Source organism: Osmia bicornis, chromosome 4, assembly GCF_907164935.1.
Source record: "Osmia bicornis bicornis chromosome 4, iOsmBic2.1, whole genome shotgun sequence".
NCBI lineage: Eukaryota > Metazoa > Arthropoda > Insecta > Hymenoptera > Megachilidae > Osmia > Osmia bicornis.
Window position 1 is genome coordinate 3,826,976 of NC_060219.1, and position 20,897 is coordinate 3,847,872.

General features: G+C 42.3%; 2 protein-coding genes across 18 annotated transcripts in view; both read right to left on the reverse strand.

Moving 5' to 3' along the window:
- Positions 1 to 18,332, reverse strand: part of LOC114880711 (neurobeachin) — a 154,524-nt gene extending 136,192 nt beyond the window's left edge. For 8 of the 15 annotated variants that reach the window (XM_046285414.1, XM_046285416.1, XM_029197880.2 and 5 more), the window contains exon 1: positions 15,791 to 18,331. In XM_046285414.1, coding sequence (XP_046141370.1) covers positions 15,791 to 15,994 — 204 coding nt within the window. In that variant the 5' untranslated portion in view covers positions 15,995 to 18,331. Of the gene's footprint in view, positions 1 to 15,790 lie in introns of all 15 variants that reach the window. The other 7 variants (XM_046285412.1, XM_046285411.1, XM_046285408.1 and 4 more) reach the window with 1 other exon arrangement.
- The window catches only part of LOC114881550 (neurobeachin-like), a 102,830-nt gene that overhangs the window by 1,167 nt on the left and 80,766 nt on the right, over positions 1 to 20,897 (reverse strand). The gene's annotated exons all lie outside the window — the stretch shown is intronic.

The following is a 20,897-nucleotide window of genomic DNA, read 5'->3' on the forward strand; positions in this document are numbered from 1 at the left end:
TTCCGCAACTATATATCTCAAGCACGTGCTTATAAGTTTTTACAAGCTCTGAGAAGGCAAGCTTGTCGCGTTACGACCTACTTTTCTCGTTCAATGCACGAAATTGAACAGCACCCCCAGGGTCTGAGGGGGGTTGAAATTGGCCAACTGGATGGAACAACGACACGATCTTGCATTTTCTACCGGTACTTTGATCGAAAATCGCTGGAATTTTCTTTCAAAGATGTTCATAGAATGTGATTGAAATAATGATACAAATGGACAAAACGGGTTTCTTGCGGAAAAGTGAAGGAAAAGTGTAATGGAATCTTCATAGAAAGAAAATTGATTTTGAAAAGCTGTTAGATTCGAGTACGCTTAAACTTCCGATACTTTTGAGATTGATGATATTTTTGTTCAGTAGCTAATACAGTACCTACGATAAATATTTTTACGCCATTATTCTTAAACTCGATAGGGTAATACAATTTTCAGTTAGGTGAAAAATCGAATTACGTTGCGTCAGCAGGAAAATACGACACCGGCCGTTAAACGGTAGGGTATAAAAACAAATTACCGATAATCGAGCAGGTTAAACCCGTAAATTCACCGGGCCATTTTCATGAACCGTTCGAGGATATTTATACACGTCGAACCGTTCTTGTCTCGCGCCACGTTACGGGCGACGAGAATCCATCTATTTCGGTATTATTATCCGATAATGAAGTTTTATCCGTAGTGATTGACAGGAACGGATTAAAGGACAAGAGGATTCATCACGCAAGGATTATTTCGTGTCTAGGTTGCCTCGTGAAATCTCCCCGTTCGCTTCCCTTCTTCGAAGATTTGTCGCACCCTTTCTGACTCTTTCCCGCGTGCTGTCGTCGGTGACGGATTGCCGTTCGCGAGGATGAAAGGTAGTTGGAAAACAGGACGCGAATTCGACGTTGACTTATTCATCCGTGAAAGTTCTCGAGGTGGGCAAATCGCTCTGATCCTCGTCATCTAGGAAGAGCTTTCTCGGCACGTTCATAAATTATGATTCGCCATCGAAAAGCGACCGCGAACTCGAGCCTCCTAATTAGACCATCGCCATTAAGGGTAAACTGTTGCATCTAGTTATCGAAATAACTGGATGAAAATTCCTTGTGACAAATTTTCACTGGTTATTTTTCGATAGCTTATGTATTTTCAGATGCTCAGATTCATTATATCAAGGATCATCGGGGTTGTCAGCGGAGGATTAAACGCACGTGGCGAGTGCAGATTAGGTTCCATTAGAGAAAGGCTGAATTACCGATCCTCAGATTTACCCCTCGTTCAAACCAATTTACTGGTATTTGCAGAATGCACGATTTAAGCCGTACGTTATCTACGCAGAATCATTACGCACGCTTCATATTCAAACGTCAACCAGTAAGTGATTATGGAAATACGATCTTGACGTAGTAATGTACGTTGTCTGAATAAAGGATGCACCTGATGGTAAATGATAAAATGATATTTTATCATTTAATTAAAAGTGACTGCCAGATATTTTTCAAGAAACTAACCAGTTCTCAAGATCAAGTTCAAACACGATTCCATTTGTCAGAGGAAGTACAGTGAATTGTAATCGTGTCACGTTGCAATACACGGTAAAGTTTCATTCCGATTGCACGAGAAGACTAAGGGCGAGTAATTAAGAGGACCTTACGAACGATCGAAGGAACACGACGTAACCGCGACGTTCTCCTGAATCGTATCTACCCAGTTTTAATCATTTAACGGAGTTGCTAGCAGGAAATTGCGGCTGACAATTGATTTCGTGACGTTCGATAACCGTTCAATTTGTCCTCAAACGATCGTGGATCGACAAAAGTATCGTACTCGGAGGGAAATTTAAAAAAAACCTATGATAATTTAATTCGAATTTGAGAAAGTTAAGCGAATCTGCGTTAAAATAGATGATTTCGATCCGATTGTAAAGCATTTGCCGAAAATTCGGCCGGTAAATGTGGCCGCGAGTCGATTTTCCAGCTGACCGTGGAAATTCTGTGTAAAATTGTACTTTAGATCGGGAAACGATGCGTAGCCAAGCCCGTGGTACATACGTGTACGTTTAATAACGAGGCCAGTCGAGTCGAATTGTCGGCGTGCTTCGAAATTCGAGAAAGGGTTCGATGTGCAACGCGGTCACCGATATATATATCGATGATGTTTCGGAATCCGATTTCCCGTCAGCGGGATATTCGCGGAACAATCCGGATTGCTTTCGCGAACGATCAAAGGAATGTTAGACACTCGCCTGGTAAGATATCGAAATTTGCTGATTGCTTCGCTAATAACAATTATTAATCCGATCTGGCATAGAACAGTTTCTCTGGGAAAGGATTAAGGATTAAAGTTCGATAGAACTTTTTACTACAATATTACAATTTCGCAATTTAGAACACTAAAATATTTATGAAACCTTTGATTAGTTTTATTAATTAATTCGGTTCTATCGTTTTATACTCTGGTGTAAAAAGGGAGGACTGATTCGACAAAAGTGTCCAACTGATTAACGTTCTCAGTGCATTTGGTTCGCTGCCAAATCGAAGAATCGAACGGAAAGCACTGTTTTCATGTCACGTTTGTGGTGGATTGTTTTCAACTGACCAACGAAAACGGAAGCTAAGCGGGCTGATGAACCGTCGTTCATCAACGCTTCCTTCCGCACCTTCCTGCGTTCATGATTCCACACCAATTACATCGGATAGCAGGAGGAGCAATTAAGCAGCCCGTATGATCGGCCGAAGGTATTCAGAGCCACGAGCGTGACAGAATTACATGGTTTCGGTCGTTACATCTAACGGAGACTTGCAACTTGGCCACCGTGAATTGTGGCCAACAATTGATTCCAAACACGCTTCTAATTTGTCCTAATGTCACCGAGAACCTGCGGAATTTCTGCTCCGTAATTGTTTTACGCGCTATGGTAATCCATCAGTGTAGAAAGGCAAACCCATTCGTTCCAGATAGCTTGATTCCGATGGATTAGTATATTTAGAGGAATAAAGAGTTAACCGTTCCGTTACGAAGATTATTTTGGTATTGCAAATAATCATGATGAAAGCACGATTGATTTAGGAGCAAGTGTAATTCATGAAAAGCATCGTGCTTCAACGAAATGTCTGACGCGAAATGGATTCAGAATATAACGAACCATGGTGTTAACTGTGAACCAATTAAAATCTCCATTTAACGGAAAGAAACGTGGGAATAACTTTCGGGATTTGTTTGACGCACAACAATTTCGTTGACGTTCTGTTCGAACGTGTCCCATTCATCGAGAAAATGAAAACGAATTATCAGATTCTTTGAAACGCCACTAAACAATAGCGAATTCATATTTTGCTCAGGTTTTCATACACCGTATTTCCGAACATCCGCTGAATATCAAAAAGCATATATTTAATTGGAAAAAGAAAATCATTTTCAATTCCTGGAGCCTCGACGAATGTTTACATTTCTATAACAATCTCTTGAAGGTATTCAGGTTAACGGGTGAAAAGGGTAACATGAAAAACAGTCGGGCAAGTATTGATTTTCAAGTAACCAGTGACACGTATAGCCACGATGGCATTAAGCATCCGTGCTTTTTCACGGTCCAAGTCATTGTTTACCTCGCACATTGTTCACGGCTCTACGCACACGTCTGTAAGCTGACTCTTATAATATCGAGCGCATATATACTACGTAACAAACAACTTTTTTTTTTGTAAAAAGCGTTCTTTACATTATCTGCTCTATTGTTCGAATGACGTGTTCGTCGAGAGCCTCCTTCAATACTGCTTCGTAAAATCGAAACTCATTTTTTTAAAGTGCATAGAATGCTAGCCTGATGGATTATAAACGAGTTCTGCGTAAATAATCAAAGGTGGAGATTAAAAATATAATTTTGTTGCAGAGAGAGAGAGAGAGAAGTATAAAGAAATCTTGGGTAACAATTAAGTTTCCTTGAAGGATAAGGCCTTTAAGGGTTTCCAGTTTTAATTGAACCGACCATTAGGTAGGATACAAGTATCTTTGAAATTCTTTTTAGCAGGGGAAAGCCAAGGAATCGGAGTTTTCAGGAAAACTAAAAGTCTTTGACTTTCAATCAGCTACCACTTGGAAAGCAAGTGAGCAGCTAGGCTTCCAATTATAAGTTCTTAGTTAATTGTCAATTAGTCGACTTGGGAAACGATTGGTCTTTCAAGTTAGTATCCAGAGAAGCATTTAGAACTTCAATCGAGTAATGAGCAAATCTACTTAGAGTTAGAGAGTTCTACGCTGTTATTCAGTTGTATTTCTCACTCGTGTCATTTTATTAAAGCTAGTCCTTCTATTTATTCGCAATATGAACTATTTATAATAAACGATATAATAAATACACGTCACAATTTTACTCATAAAGTGAAAAGGACTTGCTTATACAAAATAAAATCGTGGACCTTTAGCCCCATAATCCCAGGAAGGATTAAGCTTCAAAATTCCATCTCACGAAATGAAATTCCACGAATCCTATATTTAAATTCCAGAAATACAATTCAAAGAGAGAAATAATTACCACGTAACAGTTTCTCTTTCAGAAAGGCAATTCGATTTTCCCGTTCGATTCGCCGGTCGTTCAGATGCTAATCTTTTGTGTCGTCGAAAAGCTCGAGAGCACTCTTGCGTGTCTTCTCATCGGTCGAAGGAACATAATAATTTGAAAGCATAAAACGATCCTCGAACGATATCGTTTCCGTGAAGCTATTTAAATTTAGGCCATCGGACAAGAGGAAAAATACTGCTTTGTACCGTCGTTCATCGAATTTCGTTCGTTTCGCCGACAATGCCGACCGTCCAGCCATTTAAAGTATCTCGCGTTCGAAGGATGTTATCAAGAAATCCGACGAGCCTCGGATCGATCATTCGCCCCCGAGAGCAAGATGCCACCACGATTTTGCAGATTCCATGGAAATGTAATCACCTTATAACGACGCTAGGTGAACGTCTGTCGTTAAATTCGCGGGAAAGCTGCCAGGAAGAGTCATCGTTTGCTCGATTTATGTCTGCGGCTATATTGGAGCGTTCCTATGAATACCAATGAACGAACGATAAGGTTTATGAACGAAAACTAGGCTGAATGCGATATCTAATATTCATATACTTTTATACGTTTCTTAGTTTGAATTTCGAGCCGTTGAATTGACGATAATTTTAATTTTTTAAAAATGTAACGAACGAATGAATTAACAATCGTCTTGTTTGGACAATGGAAGCAGTTATCTCGCGTTAACACTGACAGCGTGAACAACGTTGGTTAACTAAAGCAATGATCGTTTCACGAGGATAATTCTAGCCCGATTTCCACGGATATACCATAAGCTTGTTGGGAATCATGGACGGTACAGCTGGTTGGACGTCGAATAGCCGCATTTCTCACGCAATTTCAGTCGACGTCTGCCGTGTAAGCTTTATCAATGCAATTTAGCAGAGATTGGTCGACAATCTTCATCCAGACAGCTGCCTATATCTCTTGTGCTTCACAGTTGCATATTCCAGCGAGATGCATCGCATCGTAACATAATCGTTCGTTACGTCGAAGAAGTTGTTGCATCGTGTGTGTTAGAGAACGAGCCCCCTGACAAAAAAAAGAGCTCGGTGCAGCTATGTTTTCATTAATAAATGGCGTACCGACCGGGGATGCTTCGAGGCGACTCTGCTTCTATTCAACGGGCTGTCGTGTGCGCAACGCTCACGAAAAACACGTTTCCTTCTTTTCTTCGTTTTCCTTCGCGCTTTCTTTTGTCTGAATTTCTGACGTGAGGTCATTTCAGTAGCTTGCTACCAGCAACGTTCATTTACGCGGTTTCCAAGGTGAACCATTTTCAGATGCGTCTGATAGTGAGTGATGCTTTAAAAAAATCCTCCCAAAAAATGAAGTTAAGGTATTTAAGGATTTCGATGCTTTGGAAGAATTTCACTTGCATTACATTAAATACTTTTCACATCTTAGTATCTCAGAATTTATTCATTTTAAACGTAACGAAAATCTTTTATCCCATGAATAATGTTAGGCAATGGTTTGTGCTCTATTCAAATAAACTGACGTACAAAGTGACATTATTAACAAGGATCACGGACAGGTAAGCAAATACGTTCAAGAAAGCACAAACGAGCGTTCTCACGCTCAAACAAACAAACGTACAAACCTGTTTCACCCGGACAAACGTAGCTGAATAATTCCGCCGATCCACGTGCCCGGAGTGCTTTTAATGCAGATAGAATTCAATCACACGTTTCAGTTTGCGCGAAACGCGGAAATAACCATAGAGAACGTTATTACGGGAACATATTCTGAATGTTCGATGGTGAAGTTTCTTTAGAAATCGATGCCAAGAACGCCATCACGTTCGACCGTCGTTACATCGTTTTGCTTTCAAGCTAACGTAACCATACCGATTCGCAAAAGATAATATTCGATGTAATGGAATCCGCGTTTCTGTATCGCTTTCTTTTGCGTAATGCAGATCCATTTACTCGAAAGTGATACGGATCCATTTCTAACGTTGGATAATCAGCTTTCCATTGGATCGAAGTTTCTAATACTCCATATATGAATGACATATGTACCTGCTTATTAAATTTATTTAGCACCGAAAGGGTTAATTCTTCCAGTAACTTTCCAGGTCAAAAGAATTAAGGACACAAACACAAGAACTGGCGTTACCATTTTGCTTGTTAAAAATAATATAAATACAATCGAGTACCAATTGTCGATCTATATATATATATATATTTTAGAGAAGTATTTGTTACGCGAGCGTTGATCGGTTTTCCCAACAAGTTCGAGCTAATTGGTGAGACTAACGAGTTACCAGTATCGAAACGAATACAGGACGCGACGAAATAGGAACTCGTTATCCAACAACGCCTTTGTGCACAGAATCACGCGTTTTATATTCAACGGCGGATTACGCGGTCCCTGTTCTATCGGAATAAACACTTATTAGCAGGCAAGCGGCTTCCGGTGACAGGAATATGTTTGCAGACCGCGCGAACCTACGCTCGCCGTCATCCACCGGCTGTATTCTCTGCATAACAAACAACTGCGATTACGCGCTTATCAACTAGCCGCACGCAGGTTAATGGTCGTCGTTATAATGCGCGTCAGCGTGAACGCAATTACGCGGGGATATATGTAATAATAGTAAAACTCGAAAGCCCCGCTGCGAACCGTTCGAAAATGAGCCTTGCTCCATCGATAACCTCCGCAAAATGAACAGACCACAGATAATAGAATTCCCCCGATAGAAAATACAATGCGGAAAGTATTTAACGCTGTCTTTATAAATTTGAATGAAACATAGCTTCCGGCTTTCGAATCAGCACCGAAATTATCATTAAAATATACTTGAATTATCTACGTATCTATATTAAGGACAGCAAAAAGACGTATAATGCTGCTATTATCAAAGTCACACGTGATTTATTTCATCGATCTTCATTTAATCGGCTGCTATAAAACAGACGATCAAATAACGATAAAGTGAAATAATTTCTGCGTGAATTTCTCTCAGAATAGCCATCAATATATTGGAAATATGCTATATTGAAATATATTATATTTTTCATACGCGAAAAAGCAAAGTGCAAATATCGAAGGTAGATCTCATATGAAACCGATCCCCTGTGGATGAGTGGCCGCTACGATACGAAAGGGTTCGCTAATGAACCCGTATTTCGTCGTGCATTAATAATCGTACGGGGCCGTGATATTTATGACTTCAGAGGCTGTGTGCCACGGTTAATCTATGCGCCGGTTCGCGTAATTAAGTTCAGCTATGCGCGGAAATCTCTGCAGGATGAAATTCGAACTCGCGTCAGCCCCCATGTAGCTGCGATGCCGCGACAATGCGGCCGTTATCGATGACGCAAAACTTTTGTTCACCAACGCGGCCTCGTTTTCCATCGACGATCGAACCACCCTTACAATCGTGCCGACCGTGATTCCGTTCGAGGAGAAACGAGTCGGTTAACAGGATAGTTGTTCGCCTTGGAGGAGCCGGGAAATAGCCGCGAAATAACCGCGCTATCACAACAATAAATCGTGAGGATATGGAAATTCGGTCGTGAAAATATTAGATCGACGATAGGAAACGCTAAATATCCGATCGCGCGATATCAAAATTCCACGTTTTCCAGTCGAACGGTTCCCATCGTGAAACGCGTCGAGTAGGCTACTTGATAATCCGAAGATTAATAACCCGCCGGTTCTCGCGGTTTATTTGGCGTACGGCTTCGCGTTACGGCCGCGAAGATGAAAAGCTCTCGCTGCGGTTGGCAGGGAACCGCGAGTGGGTGGAAACGCAATGAATCGCGCTAGGCGGATCGTTTTCTCGAGAGAATCGTCGCTAGTTCGTTCAGTGAAACCGTAAAAAATCGTGAATCGTGCGCGAGACAGAGTCCTACGGTCCTCCTTTTTCTCCTTTTTCGCGAGCAACGAATAAATCTACACGGGTTTTCACGAACGAAACGAACGAAACGATTGGACGTTCACCGGGGAAAGAGATACGCGTCGTGAAACAATAAACATGAAATTCTGGATACATCATAAACTTGCGGTACGCCGCGGTTTACGGATACAGGCGCAACCGGTTGAATTTCATTTCGATTAAACGCATTGTCGCGTTGCGTTTCAATTCAAATCCACGGACTTTATTGGATATTTTCAAAGGATTATTTGATAATTTGAAAATGTATCGGCACATCTTGATTTTTTGGAATTAGATATTTTAATCACTGACTGTGAATAATTAAAGATTCAAATCTTTCGAGGAAATCTTTTTGCCTTTTATCTAGTTGTAAATTATCGCGTTAATTACTGGCGTTACGTATATACATAATTTCTTTTCAATCACCCAAGTATGGCAATCATGCCCTTCGAAGATGAAACTCACTTTAAACATGCAAATCACGTGCAGGGTTTAAAGTCTAATTATCAAACACGACACGTTCATTTTCAATCAGACCCAGCAACAACAGCACGACAACGTAATTTCGAACAGGATTTCGACTCGATATCACGACAAGAGGTTAATTAGTGCGGCAAAAACAATGAACCACCGGAGCACTCTCGCAATCTCGATAAACGGAAGCAAATTTCATCGGCGAATTGTGTCGGGCTTAAGAATACGGTTGACAAGGAACGTTGAAATTCCGCATGGCACATCGAGCAGCACGTTAATTCGCGGCGTGCCGACGAAGTAGAAGTTTGAGTCACCTTAATTGGAGGCAACGGCAACTTCACACTTAAAACAGACACGCGAGCATTAATTAAAGTTCGACACGACGGTGCGCCACAGTACACGCGGCGAAAACTTGGCGATAAAGCGCGGTCGAAAAAGAGGCCGCGGCTTAATCCTAAGGCGAGCAAGTGCGAATCGAGAGTTCATCGCTTTTAATGAATCCTCCGATCGTGTGGTAAACACGTACCACCTCGAAAGATTCGAAATCTAGGTCCCGGAGCTTTTGAGACTCGACGAGCCGTATCGACGACTTCGAATCCGAACGCGTCCACGTTTCAGACACTTTTTTCTTACCGACGACGCGACGTTCGTTTAAACGGCAAGCCATTATATAAAAGCGTCGCAAGATCTCGATGGTGTCGGTCGGAAAATTTCCGTTCCACTTTCAATTACCTCGCGAGATTAATTTCTAATGCGACCAACTCTCCAGTAAAAACGCACCCTTTTCAGAGGCGAGTTATTTTAACCCGAGCACGACGATTCACGCAGAGAGCCCCAATTTTAATTTAATTTCTCTCAGAATTATTCTTCCAATATACGAAACTCTTTCGTTTCAAAATTATACATTTAACCTTTAGTGTATGTTTTTTAAATTCAGGTCTATATTAACCCAGACTCTGCTGTTAAAGGATTAAATTTACCAAGATAGCTGGATATATCTTTTTACGAAACTTTACGAAAGTTTCATGGTACAAAGATTAAATGGCCGATCGATCACGCTATTCGGATCATCGGAACAACAGAACAAATAGAAATGAAGCTCGAAATTTGAGGCAGCATGAAAGCATTGAGTTCCGAGTCGCGGTGATGTTGTTTTTGCTAGGCAAACGGTAGAACGACATCGACGGTTTCATTTGGCGGATACGCAAACACCGATCCGCTGCCAATAAACATTCCCAACTCTTGGTGGCCGGCCACTTAAGTATTCAAAGCTCGCTCGATTTCCGCGACGCTTTCAATCCAACTCATTCCCAATCCGTGGCTCGCTATTCGACCGTGTTTTATTAAGCAGCTTTCGGTCTGAAATTTTCAACAACTTTTCATTCTCCTTATCCCTCGTCGATTGAATATTCATTCGAAAGTGACAAAGAATCTTAACAAACGATTGTTAACCTACTGAAAAATTCCATCGATTAAACAAGAAACGATCCACCTGTTTCAAACTTCTCACCTTGCAGCGTTTCTCCTGCACCTGAAACTTCACCGTGTTATCCTCAACAGAAACCGCATCGAATAAAGTTTCAACCCTTGGTGAATGAATTCTTGCTCCGCCCATCAAATTCTACCATAAAAGTTAACCAGTTTCAACCGCAAAGCCCAGTTTGCGTGAAGCAAGTACCGTAGAAGTTGGTACTGTAGAACCAATAAACTTGCGACTGCTCGAATAAAGCGATTTTCAATCAAGTAGAGAAGTGATTAACGAATATTAGAATCGTTAATAATTATAAGAAATTCTTTAAAACGAAGTAATCAAAATTTCCATCGTTTTCGATAAATATTTCCCGAGATATTCGGTTTATCGAACGCGCACACACGGTGCCTACGTCTGCCCGAAGTACGTCGTACATTGAAGCGAAGCAGAACGGGGTCGTTTTGACCTGTATATAGGAAACGATCGCACGTCGGCGTTATTAAATTATATATCTAATATCGAGCAGGCGATCGAGCCGACGTTTATTTCTTCGCGAACGGGCTTTATCGACTATGTTGCGAAAACACGTTCGAACCGTGTGTCGGTACGCCCGACACGTAACCCATAAGAGATTTCGGCAACATCGAACCGCGAAAAGTTTGGATCAATTACGAGAAGAAAGTGGGAAACGCTTGATCTGTGATATTTACTAAAATAATCCCGGTATCCGACGAAACTTCTTCTCTTTCCATCCCGAGCTTTCATCGTCGAGTATTTCCGGCCTCGAGATCGTTTAAGCTTCTTGCTTCGCGGTGGAAAGGATGTCTCGCGATAAGACGGCTTTTCCCTGGTTTTCAACGAGGCGACATCGTTTCAACGCATTAACATTGGCAGGACGGAAAGAGAGGAGGGGAAAGTAATTCTTTCCTGGTAACCATGACGGTTTTGAGAGCCAGTGAAATGAATATTCTTCCAGATATTCTTACACCAAAATTCTACAAGAATTAAATGAAAAATATATACGTGATAGAAAATATCGACGAAAGAATTAGAGAATGAAATGAAACAATTTAGGGTCACCGATGACGGAAGATCGTTTAAAATAATTATTCCGCTGGTACATTAGCAAAGTCGGTTGGCCGGTTTTTGCAGGCCGACAAAACCACCTGTACCTCTCGTTGAAAGCTATGCATATAAATCTATTATTATTACGAGAATGTGCCAGAGAGGGCGAGGAAACACCTGGAACGAGGTCAAGCCTCGAACGTTGAAGCGTATTCCCTCCGAGAGACGGGGTGCACGAGTGTCGCAGATGTGCGCATCCGAGCGGAATCGGGAAATAACGTCCCTCGTCGCGTAACCTACGAGAAAGTGAACTCGTTTTCGTATGAAATATCGGCAAAGTTTCGTGGCTTTCTGTACGTTTCCCGAAGGAAAGAGCCAGTCTATGCTTCGCTACAAAGGATGACTCCTTTAATTATCTGCCACCGACAGCAGAGTTACCCTCGCAGCCAGCTAATTAACGTTCTTGGATCATACAGCGACGAATGTGAAATTTTCATGACGCGCGAACGATACGCAATCGTCGCTGTTTCCTTTTTCCTCGACACTAGAGCACACGTGTTGTAAATGATTTTATGCGACAATTTTCAGATTCACTTTTGGAGCGCGAATTTCGAAATGGTTCTTTGTTCTTCAATTAACGTAATTAATAATGTACAAGGGTAATCTCTGAAGGGACTGGGATTTAATATTTCTCTCTGTCAACTCGTTGCTAAATCAGCTTGACCGCATCGCGCGTCCTTGTCAGCCTTAAAATAACAAAAGTGTACAGGCGTTGTTACAACGCGATAATCCACGGTGTCGAATGATTAAATTTCCGTGAATTTGATTTCCCAAAAGTAAACATAGGATAACTGACAGCGGTCGACCGCGATTCCATGCGATATTCAATGGAACGCTGCATATTTTTCGAGCTGCTCGAAGTTTTAAATAAACAGGGAACAGGAAGTGGGTTAACGTGTTGGTGAAATGCAGACAGGGACGACTTTCCGGTAGGTAATTCGATTTCCTGGGAAAGGGAGATACGGTGTCGTTCCAGCCGTCCGATAATAGCCGTGTGAATTATTTCTTGATATCCACTCGGAAAAGTACCCTTTATCTAGCCAGAGTTTAGAGAGAAAGCTATTCGGTCATTTCCCTTAATTTCGTTCGAGTTAACTCTATTATGCGTGAATAAACTAAGAAAAATTCCTTTTGTCGATTTTACAGCTGTAGAGCTTTCAAAACTTTTATTAGTTCAATTTTTATATAGTGAGGCTGCACCCGTGGTTCTATTCAGTATTTGTTTTTTCTACCCTATTCTTCTTTAATAAAATTGCCGAAGTTTTCACAGTTTGGATTTGTTTACTGCGTGCCATTCAAAACTTTCAAATACAATTCTTTTTCTTTTTATCGAACGACAGCTTAATACGATTTTACAGTAAATTATTTTTTACAATCTCCTTTTTGAAAGGTTCAACCTGATTGAAGTTACCGAGCGTAATTTTCTAGTAAAATACTGGAATAAAACAAAGTTGTTTGGATGGGATGGGAAAATGTTCCAAAAACAATTTCCGGAAAAATGAAACTTTAATATTGAAAAATTCAAACAAAATCTTCGCTCGATTAATTATAATACGTACGCGATACTTGTTTATTCATATTTCAGAATTTAGGACGTATACACTGAGTTTATCCCTCTAATTATTTTGGGAGAATCAATATTAACCCCGTGTGAACAAATACACGAACCACCAGAAAGCAAACATCCCAAAACCTCCACTCTCTTACCTCAAATTAATTAACTCTTCCGAACCGAACAGCCGAATAGCCATACAGATGTTAATATCTCGTCGACGTTAATTCCCTAAACTACCCCAACCCATCGTTCCGACGTGGAACTTTATTAATATAGGATTACATGTAGCGTAGCGGAGGGTTGGCAGGAGGATTTCAAGAAAAATTTACTTTACAATATTAATATTAGAAGTTCCTGACCTGGCATCAATTCTGTGGAAAGTTTATAACTTGGTACTTCCTTCGGTCGTGTGTAGACAAGTTTCGTCTTACTACCATATAATATATAACAATCTAAAATCCTGAAATACAAAATTTCAAAGGTCAAAGATATAGAAAATATCTTAAGACGTTTACAGAAATATTTCGATAAGTTATATTTATATAAAGTTATATAAAAAAAATATTTCACGTAGAGCGTTAAATTAGGAACGATCACCGGAGGGTTAAACCATCCTCGTCGAGACTCACCCCCTGTTCAGACTTGTATCCACCCCCGTCGTTACGTCATCGCCGCGCCAATAACTTTTATCGTCAAACGAGCTCACCGGAGTAAGTGGTTTTTTCTTTAGGGGCCATCGCGATTCGTTCGTTACCCGCCTGTAGGGTGGTAGCCCACGGCGAAAAGGGATAAAAATTCATAGGCAGCCTCGTGGAGATGTTATCGTCACCTTCCTCGCACCCTTCGTCGAAGGAAACGAAGAATGCCATCCACTCGAGCGAAGAGAACGCGACAAGTCGAGGACGTCGACGTAGCTGGCGACCAACCACCACGGTACATCAGGGATGCTTTCAAAGTTTTTAACCTCGATGAAAAAAAACACGATCTCCTCAAGAAGATGCATCGTTACAGGGATTATCTTTCATTGTTCGTTGAAAATTTCACGTAAAAATATTTCGAGATGAATATCCGACGAAATAAAATAATGATTCGCTGATTTGAGATTTATAAAAGAATTTTAATTCCATTCCATTCCGTTCAGAGATATCTCGGGGTAGTAAAATCGACGGATAGGTAGGAATATATCGGGTACTCATCGGGATTAAGCACAACTGTTTCTGAAAGTGGATAAGAATAATGACTCTGACGAGAAGTTCGGGGAATTCGGGTAGAGATTTCGAGTAATTGGAGCATGCGTTTTGCGTGATTGCGCGGCGAATTAATGAGAATCCTGTGAAAGAGTGAAGAAGAGTGCAATCAGAGTTAAAGCGTCCAAGAGTCGGGACCGCTTGAAAAGTGAGAATCACTGAGTTAACGAGTTAGAGTCCGAGAGTTTTTAATCGCATCACTTCCTTTTATTCACGCTGATTTTCATCGCGAAATTTCTTACGGTATATTTAAACTTACCTACCGACTCGAAAGTTGCGACGTCTACGTGTTAAATTTTCATTCCCACCCGCGTTATAATTTTTCACATCCACATTTAACTTGCGAAATCATTAATTACATGCTAACAATTGCGATTGATTAATTTTGAAATTTTTCCAGGCCGAGTGAAGTTTAATTTACACAATTCTCCGAAAGCTTATTGTACGAAACAATTGTTTCGCCAGCGACTCGGAAAGCAACGTGCAAACGAAAGCTACGCGAGGTCGGCGTGCAGGAGTAACAGTTCCAAGAAGGAACAAGTTCAGACGAAATTAGTTCGACCAGCTTTCGGTTGAGAATTATTCCGCGCAAAAGACCGCGTGTAATTTGCATCAGGGGAGACGCGATTAAAATTCTTTGACCCAGTTGGCCCTCGATTCGTCGACGAGACGCACAAACAGAAAATTTCTTTCCAAAATATCTTCTTTTCCCAATCAAAGAAACACGCTTCGTTTTCTCATCCTTCTGAAAATTCCCGTCACTTGTTAAAGTGTCACCACTTTAATCGATGAGTTCAAAAATGGTAAATGATGTAGGTATTAAAAAAAAATTCTAATTTATAACCCCTTTCTTTCCATCCCAAGGAAAGGGCAATTCCTCCTTTTTATTCTGGACCAAAAGGAGCTGAACGTATGTTATCCTCGTAAGGGGTGTCGCGCCGTCATTCCGGGACACCATTTTAAACGATCAAACGAGGAATTCAAAGGGTAGGAGATTGAAGTGTCCTACAAACGAAAGATCGAGTCTATCGGATCGTATAGCATCGAAGGCAGCTTTGTTGCGTTCCTTTTGCACGAAACAAGATACTGGAATACCTTTTGACGGTGTGTATTGGCCTACAGAAGCTTTTCGCTCCGTGTAGTTCAACTTGGTCAGCTTGAACTTCGTCTATTACGATAACGTATTGTGTCGAAAATTTCGATTTATTGAAAGTGCTTTATTGTACGAAACGGCTTTCAGAACCTCCGACATTGTGGCATCTTATTGATGCACTTATGTGTCACTGGTGTTACATCGGTAACCCTTTCACGTCGATATTATTTATTTCAATTCGAATTTATGGTAATGCACGTTAAATTAGGGGAGGATTAAGTCATCATTTTGTTGATTTTCAATTCTGTAAATAGTCAAGTCATCAAGGAAAGGTTGTATTAAAAACAATAGTGTCCTTACCGAAAACGCTTTCAGAAACACCAGACACTGTATTATCCCCTCCATGGTATCTCCCGTCAAACAGAAGGTGCCAGTCAAATGGCGACCCTTTCTGCCGATCACGGAGCAAAGATTTGCTTGAACGAAAGCATTCTGTGATCGCGTGGCTGCCGTCAAGGCTGGCGGGTGCGATCCAGCGCTCATCAGACGTTCCAACGAGTCCATCTCTATTCGATCTCAATAATCCTGTATCCTGTATCCCTGTATCTTCCTCGACTGATCCGTAGCCGTGGATAATGGCCACTCGAATGCGAGAATCTCTCTCGACGGCCCTTCCAGTCCCTCTCCTTCTCCTCAGTGTCGATCAAGAGAACAGGCAAGAAACATCGATACAACTATTCTCTCACTTCTCGAGGCTGCAGAGGAAATCGACAAGATACGCTAAATCGAACGACCAAGGCATCGTTTCGATGAATACCATAACCACGCTACGCGTAGAGGAAAAATCCTTTCGATTCAATGTTTCCCGGTGCACGCGTCTTTCGAATCCCACTCGAATTCAAATCCCAGCCAGTTTCATGGATCATCGATGCACCCTGCATTTTCATCCAATCTGTCCGACTCTTTCAGGCAGCTGTTCTCCGTTGCGAGCAGAAACGTTTTCAGCAAGCAGAGGGATATAGAGATAGAGAAAACTGACATGGGTGCGCGTTCCTTCGGAGCAGGTTAAACGAGAGACTTTTCAACGCGGTGCAACGATGCACGAATAATTTCCAGGGAAAATATTCCGATCCGTGTTAGTTCCGAAGACACTCGCGAGGACACAACACGCTTCGAACTTGTACGATTCCGTTCGATTCAGCTCGGGTACACATTTTAACGAGAAAAACAGAAACGTCTCTCTGTTGCGGAAAGCTGTTTGCCGGATGTTCGTCGATATTTGCGGGGAAACTTTCAGGGATGCGGGTTCAGCTACATCGATCGGAATCCCATCGATCGCGGCAAGTGCCGGCGAGCAGGAGATATCGCCACGTTTACGTCGTCTCCCTATCGATCGGACGCGAGACCACGCTCTATCATGTCCGGTACATTTGTCAAGGCGACGCGAATTCCGCTTCGTATTTCTTCCGAGTAGCCTTGTTATCGAAGATCACCGTGGTGCTGTCCGAATGAACGGTGATGGACGCAGGACACCGCTTTATTAAGTTGCCGCGATCGCTTTGGATCGCGTAGACAGCAGATCCGATCGGTTATCTTTCTCAACTTTCATTCAACGTGAAACGAAATCGATCGTCGTTCGTTCAACTCGTTTATTCATTCAGCTTCTCTCGTGCGGGCTCAGCTATTGTTCAGCTGGCAGACGAACGGAAGCCAGATCATTTCTCGAGGTGGTTTACTGCGGGCAACATGCCTGACGATTTTGCATCCTGTGAGAGATCGAGAAGACACGCTGCGAGGCTGGTGCTGCGGATTTCACTTGCGGACGACGCGGCTCGGTCGTTTGCGGCGTGGCGTAGTGTCTGATCAGCTCGCAGACCTCGTAGCACAGGAAACATATGCCTATTATCATGAACGTTTCCATCGTATCGATTACTCGGAGGACGCGTAACCGATCTCGTCTTCTATCTCCGTTCGATGAATTAATCGCGACACAGAACAGCACCAAGTTCTACGCGAAACGAAAACACCGCAATCCCCTTCGATCGAGGCCTTTCCTTTGCTCCGAGAAACGTTCGAACGATCCAGAATCAAGCATCGGGCTGGAATATTAACGCTTCCGTTGTCCCACGTCACTCGAAGCGGCACGTCAGTCGTCGCAACCGCAACGAGCGGAGTGCACGGGCCGGTTGACGAGAGCGAGGTGTCGACGTCAGCGCGTCGTGACGCTGCTAACGACAACGATTGTCGCGGCGATACCAAGGGAACCGTCCTCGATTATTGCAGCCTGACTACGAGAAGCCCGGCGCCGGTCCCGTCTCATTGAAGCGCGATCATCGTGCGTACCCCGCGGGTCAAACGAGGTGGTTGCACAAAGGGCGCAAAGGGTGCACACGCAAAGGGTACAGACACTCGTCGGTAGGGAACGGCGATATTCGAGACCAGGTGATATTCGCGTGTCCTCCTCACACGATACTCGCTCGTGTGAATAGCGATGGTCGAGAGGGAGCCACGTAGGGGAGGCGAAGAGGGTGGAGAAGCAAAACACAGACCATGTGCACGAGAAGCGCCTGAAGGATTCTTTGACGCGTCCTTTCACCGATGCCACTTTTGGCTCTCCCTTTTCCCTCGTTGTCAAATCTCTCCGTGGGATTCGATTCTAGGAAAACGGAAGGCAAGACGATCGGCACATTGCCTTCTGACGGACCGAGAAGAAACTCGTGCTTTCGCCTAAGTTCCGCTTTAATTCCTCGCGAGATTGAACGACACTAGTCGCCGTCTTGAACGGCGCACCGGCGAACGTGGTGCTGGTGTAACTGGGTCAACGCGGCACACGCAGTTGTCGCGATGCGACGCGAAAAACGTGCACGTAGCGAAGAAGCAAAGCGAGCGAGAAGAGGCGCGGTATATCGGCGGGCTCGCAACGGGCCAGCGTATGACTACCAGATACTCTCGGCGCGAGGGTGCGCCTTTACGAGGGTGGGCGGGTGGAAACGAGGGATGCTGGGCGACGGCGCGGCCCGCGGCGCCACCCCCTACCTCTCTCTCTCTGCTAGCTAAATCCACCAACCCCATCCTTCTTCTACTACTACTCCTATCTACCTCTTTCTCTTCCCCTTTCTATTCTACTCTTGCCTTCCTTTCTATCCACTACCATTCTGTCTCCTTCGACGCTGTTCTGCCTCTCCTCTTCGCCAACTCTCGAGCACCCGACTCTTATTCTTCTTCGTCTTCGCGACTCCCTTTTCTTACTCGTCTTCTAGGCGTCGCGACGCGTCGCGTCCTTCTCTCTGAATTTTTCTGAATCTTACTTATTACCGAATGGATACCGCTTTCGATTCTGCTTCTTGCAAATAATTATCCTTTTCAGCGACACGATGGAATATAATTAAAGGAAAAAAGTAACAGCCTCGTCGTGTGACAAAAAAGAATTATAGCGACTCTTTACACTTCTAATTAAGCAAATCTCTCGACGCCGGAATATATCGCGAACATTTCACCATTTACGAGTAGGGCCAATTAGACCCGGGCGTTTCCAAAAACTGCTTACCGCTGAAAGGGTTGACAGGGATGGTTCAGCTGGTAGGATGCGTCGTAATGACGTTTGCTCGACAAGTTTCGTTACGGAATTTTTATACCAAAGTAGTCCTGAGAGAATATGGGAGACGGTTTTTGTGTAATGGAATAAAGAAACGGTTCAAAGAACTCGGGGAAATTCACCAAAGGGATCGATGTAGAGAGGTTAGCTGATAGATCTAAGGAAGATTAGAGACGTTCCTTTTGCATTTTTATAGCGAGCTTGATATGGCAGAAAATATTGGCACTTGAAGGATATCGAACACTCGAACTGTTTTCTTCGATTTCTTGCATTTCGTACGCATTTCATATTTTTGACGCACGTTTTTCACTCCATTGTACCGCACCGTACACATGTACAGTCTTTACTACGGATTTTTTTTTTATTCAGTCCTATTCAGCTTTTAGTAAGAAAGAGCAGAAGCAGGCGTTCCAGCGTGACTCCGTTCGAACGTGCTTTGAATGTCTCCTTGCTAATTGATCGCAATTTCAGATGTTCTCGCTGACGTTTCGTCAGCTGTTGATTTCGATATTTCATGCAATTGGTGAATAATTATGGTCTTTTTGTGATGTGCAAAAATTATCACAAAAAAGACTTTAAGTAAGTGTAATTTGAGGACGCTCAAATGGGTTGACAAATTGGTAGCCAAGATCCTTAACTTCCGGCTTCAGTTAATTTCTTGCGACACGGTTTTTCGCAATCTTTCCCAACTCGTTAATGACTCGTTTTTATGTATTTTATATTTATAAAATACTGTGCTAGTTTCTACTTTTCAACGTAAAATTAACGTCACAGTTCTTTAAATAAAATGGTTTTTCCTCTTGCGATGTTCGAACAAGACAATTGCATCGAAAGACTCGAATTACAATTGACAAAAAAGAACCTATTGCAGCATGCCGTTCATAATGAACATTGAAAAGCTTTCAACGAACGAATTGCTCGAAATGAAGTCAAAGTAGATAATGGTAAACAGATCGAAACGATTGATTGGCAGGAATAAAAAGCACTCTGCTCGATATTCGATGCCCCTTGTTAAATTAAAAAATATTCGAAAAACACTTTTCAAATAGAAGAAATTCTTCGAGACGTCGAATCACAGTTGTTACATTTTCCTCGTTTAACGGAATAAAATCTTGCGAATAGAGATGAAAGATTTCTTACGTTTCGCAGCCAACTTTTCAATTTCAACGAGTGCCGTGCGGATATTACGTTAGCATCGTGGCTCAGTGATTACGAAATAAAAAAAAAAAAGAAAGAAATCTCTTGTCGCGAATTCCTCGCGTTATTCTCTGTTACTTCGATCTCCCGTCAAACCAATTTTTCTTTGTACTCTTTGTCGTATTCGAGGTTACGTTTCATAATTCTTCAGCATCTCCCTGCTTTTCACGCTTATGCCCCGCCGACCAACTACAGGAATCCACCGCTACTTTTTTCCTTTGTCCGTGTTCCCCGTTTCGTGCTTTTCGCTTCTTAACCATTTTTCTTCGGCCGCCTATTTGACCCGGAAACGGCCACGTCGAAGTAATCTATCAAAAACCAACTTGACTTTGCTCCTGTTTCACGCGAGTCTATCGCGATATTCGCGTGTCGATGAATTGACCCTATTTTTTATTTACGATGCTAACAGATAATTCTACTTTTATCCGAAAAGTCGTAAAAGGGACCAATTGCAATTGTACAATTTTCTCTTGTTTCCATGGAACCGTGAAGGTTTCAAGTTTCATCAGTAAAAAAAAAAAGATTCTCGTATCCTCGATCGTTAACCTGATTGTTTTGAATGCTCAGAAAAGAAAAAAAAAATAACCAACATTGTGTTTCTAGCTGCAACTACGATTGTTTTCGGAATCCACGAGGGAAAAAGTTTCCGCTTCGAATACGTTTTCACCGATTATT